Source organism: Lithobates pipiens, unplaced genomic scaffold (assembly GCF_037356315.1).
Source record: "Lithobates pipiens isolate NorthernLeopardFrog02 unplaced genomic scaffold, aLitPip1_a1.2 Scaffold_1, whole genome shotgun sequence".
NCBI classification, from domain to species: domain Eukaryota; kingdom Metazoa; phylum Chordata; class Amphibia; order Anura; family Ranidae; genus Lithobates; species Lithobates pipiens.
The window spans coordinates 236,872,990-236,877,204 of record NW_027507685.1 but is presented as its reverse complement, the minus strand read 5'-3'; the positions used below and the strand labels follow the sequence as shown (position 1 = coordinate 236,877,204).

The window sequence follows — 4,215 nt, the reverse complement described above, 5'->3', positions numbered from 1 at the left end:
AGCTTCCACAGCTTCCCCATGACCATACACACTTACAAAATCCTGGGTCATAGTGTGATTTATGATGTAAAGTTTCTTAGGAAACTCAATGACATCTACTAATAAAATTGTGAATTTGAAAACTGCAATAATGCGTGTAAATCAAGGTCACCAAAGACATAATTATAATAATAAATGTTGTTTTCATACAATCCCTGGCCAGGATATAATGAATAGCCAAGGGGATAACACAGCCTGGTGTTGCAAAATAGGCTAGCGAGGATCCTGATATAAGACAGTCAGTATTCTCCTGTATTCGGGACTGGTATCCTATATGGATACATCGATTGCTAGAGCCCCTGTATGCCCTCTATTATATAGAATATTATTTCCTATATTCATTTAAGACTACCCTGTCCACCGGAAGGCAATGCTGCTGTGTGATTGACTGCAGAATAAATAGCAATGTCAGCCTATTACAGAAAGTGACATTTTAACTGATCTATTGACAGGATCCACAGGTATTAAAATGATGTTACAACAAGGTCTTAGAAAAGCTAAAATTGTGGTGCTAGTGAAGGCATCATGTGTCTATACACAGGAGAGGCAAACAGGTGGCTTTTCCTTGACTAGTTGTCAAGCACACATTTTTCCCACCTTCATTAGAAATACTGTACATTCTTCCCTTTTTTACAAATCATTACAATATAAAAGCCAAGTAATGAACAATTAAAACAAGTCCTAGCTTTTGCTATCTCAGGTGCTTCAACGGTGAGATCCTTCCATCATAGTTGCGGACCTTGTTCCTGTCCACCTGGAAGTTTTGGATGTCCCTGTCCCCATTTGTGTGTTCCAGCTCCTCCTGTTAAATTCCCCATGATATAAAACATAATATAAAATAAATGTTAAATCCAGCATGGATAACGAGAGCCACAATAATTGACATAAGTTTGCAGACCCAGGAACTCACCTTAGAGATCTCACCAACAGAGTCCTCAGTCTATCTCATGCTTCTTATCACCCACAGCTTCACAAGAGGTCCAGAAACAACTCGTCTTCAGTTCCAGGCCAGTTGTCAATTCATCCACCACCTCAGGTTAGTCTCAGTCTCCATTTAATTTCATTCCTCATCTCCACGATAGACTAAAAGCCTCTGTAAAGCTCCCATATGTGGCTGTGCCACATGTACAAAACCTCTCTGCCCACAAGCTATACCTAGGAGATGGTAGATTACCGACAGCCACACCAAAATTGAACACCACTATATGAATTATCTCCATATCATACAATTTAGTCTGGGGAAAGGGGCCAGTAAAATTTAAATTTATCAGTCCCGTCCTTTTCTGAATGAACACAATGAGTGATATACTGTATATACACACACACACAATTGCATGTGTGTTTGAACTTGGGGGTGTTTCCTAATGCAAAAGGTTACACAAACACCTATGAATATTTTATTGTGAACATTTAGAATTTTATTGCAAATTATTTGAATTCAATTTTTTTAAATGTTTTACTTTTATTATCTACATTTTTAACTTTTTATTGTGAGTATGAAATATCTATGATGTGTTTTAATATTTTATTGTAGCCCTGATAAGGAGGGTGCTTTTTCCCCCAAAGTGCGTTGTACCCTGTGAACTACGAATTTCAATAAATTTGTTGTATAAAAGCCTGAAGTGTGATGTCCCTGCATATTGAGCACATCTCCTATCTCCTCTACAATTACCTTACAGAGCAGTTGATTCCCCAACAGGACTACCCTTCTCTTCACCCTATTTTCTCACGGGATCTCTTTAAAGAGCACCCTATCATATGTCACCTCCAGGGATACCAGGCTCCATATAGGTCCAGCACTGTCTTATACGTACTTTTCACGCTTTAAAAGAGACTTTCAAGGGGCTTAAACCTCCTGCACCCACCAAACACTGAAACTGGGTGGACTGAAGTGCTAAATAAAATTCAAATATCAGATTTTTACTGTTCAAGGATAATGCCAAAAACTGACAATGAGACCCGCAGCATTGCTACCACTTTCATCATCGTTGGGTTTGAAACCCTGCGAGAGGTGGAACTTTTTCTCTTCTCTCTCTTTTCCAGCATGTATGTCTTCACAATCACAGCCCATTCTATGGTTGTTACACTAGTGTCAGTGAATCGCCATCTCCACAAACCAATGTACATTCTTCTGGCCAACTTCTCCATGCTGCAGGCCTTGTACACCACAGTGACTGTTCCTAAAATGCTCAATGCATTGCTGACCCAATACAAAGAGATCTCTTCATCATCATGCTTTGCCCAGTTTTATTTCCTGTTCAGCTTTGGGGCTTCAGAAAACTGTTTTCTTGCTGTGATGGCTTACGACCGCTATGTGGCCATCTGCAGACCGTTGCATTATCCAACTCTGATGACCGGTGAGACCAGCTTGAAACTGGCTCTTGGTGCTTGGGTGGGTGGTCTCCTGGCTGCCCTCCCATCTGCTGTCTGGATCTCTACCTTGAGGTTTTGCTTTCCCAATTTTATAGACCACTTCTTTTGTGATTATGCCCCTTTGGTGAAGGTCTCCTGTGAAGACACGTCAGAAGGTGAGTTTGCCTTCATGATCATGTCATGGAGTGTTATCTTTGGCTGTTTCTTTCTGATCATGATATCCTACACCTTCATTGTCATCGCTGTTCTAAAGATCCAATCAACTGAAGGGCAGAAGAAGGCTTTTATTACCTGTGCATCTCACTTAGTTGTGGTGTCCATCTTCTATGGGACTATCATCTTCATGTACATTCGACCCACTACCCACATCCGCTTTACAATAGACAAAGTGGTTTCTGTCATCTACTGTGTAGTTACCCCTCTCATAAATCCTATCATATACTGTCTTCGGAACCAAGAGATGAAGGTAGCTGTCTTGAAAACTTTGCAGATGTTGAGAAAGTATCAGACCTAAGCAATGTTGAAGGTTTGGGTGACAGAACATATCAACAAACAGGACAGACTTTAACAATTTCCTGCATCACACACATATAATATAATATAATATAATATATAAACATTCAATCACTCTTATTAGATCAGAATTCTGGCTGAGGCTGCAGATCATCAAAATGCCTAAAGACCTAAAATACCAATAAATAAATAAACACTGACAAATACTGTTAAGCAAATATTTTCAAGAATTTAGTCAAGAAATAGCATCATCAATCCTTTAAATTAAAGTGATTGTAAAGTCTCATTTTTTTTCTGTTAAAATAACAAACATGTTGTTCTTACCTGCTCTGTGTAATGATTTTGCCTACAGCAGCCCAGATCCTCCTCTTCTCGGGTCCCTGGCTGGAACTCCTGGCCCCTCCCTCCTGTTGAGTGCCCCCACAGCAAGCAGTTTGCTATGGGGGCACACAAGCTGAGTCACAGCTCCCTGTGTCCTTTCAAACATGGAGCACGACCCAGCCCTGCCCCTCTCTCTCCTGATTGGCTAGCTAACTCTGATTGACAGCAGTGGCAGCCAATGATGCCATTGCTGTGTCTGAGCCAATCAGGAAGCAGAATTTCGGATGGCTGAGACACTCGTGGACATCCCGGGACAAAGAGGGACCTCAGGTAAGTGTTAGGGGGACCGAGGGGGGCTGCTGCACAGAGAAGGCTTTTTATCTTAATGTTTTATACTAGATTGGGGTTGATGGCGCTACCTGATATATGGGCCTGTATCTTACTGTTGTACCCTAGATGTTTCCGGTAAAGACACAAAGGGCTTTATACTTATAATGGGTATTCAACACACAGCAAAGGGACCCTATAACCTGTTTTCCGAAAAAACTATGTGCTTTCCTTAGAGAATAATTATATTTTTAAGAGTATCAGATTTTCAGTACTGTGAACTAATTCACAGAGAAGTGCATGTGGACTTTCTGTAAATTTCTTGGGCATCAGGTTTACCAACCTAACTCACAGAAAGATACACACACTATGCTATGCGACATTAAACTCTGTGTACCCGATAGTGTGGTCCCAGTGATAAATACTTACTTATTTGTAATTATAAAGTGCCATAAGTGCTCAAAGAAAAAGGCTTGTATGTACCATATAAGTGCTATACAGTGCAATATATTCAGATAATGCAGTAGCTAACATCTATGTGCTCATATACAACCTGTCTTTACCACATCAAATATGCTCAAAAAGACCAAAAACGTAAACTGTAAATAGTCTATGTGCAAGATGAAAAAATATATATTTATA

General features: G+C 40.1%; 1 protein-coding gene across 1 annotated transcript; it reads left to right on the top strand.

The window, feature by feature from the left end:
* Nucleotides 1-1,615: 1,615 nt before the first annotated feature.
* On the top strand, nt 1,616-3,612 carry LOC143974248 (olfactory receptor 11H6-like). The gene has a single exon (XM_077475853.1). The coding sequence runs from the start codon at nt 1,976-1,978 to the stop codon at nt 2,924-2,926; it is 951 nt and encodes a 316-aa protein (XP_077331979.1). The 5' UTR covers nt 1,616-1,975; the 3' UTR covers nt 2,927-3,612.
* Nucleotides 3,613-4,215: the final 603 nt, after the last annotated feature.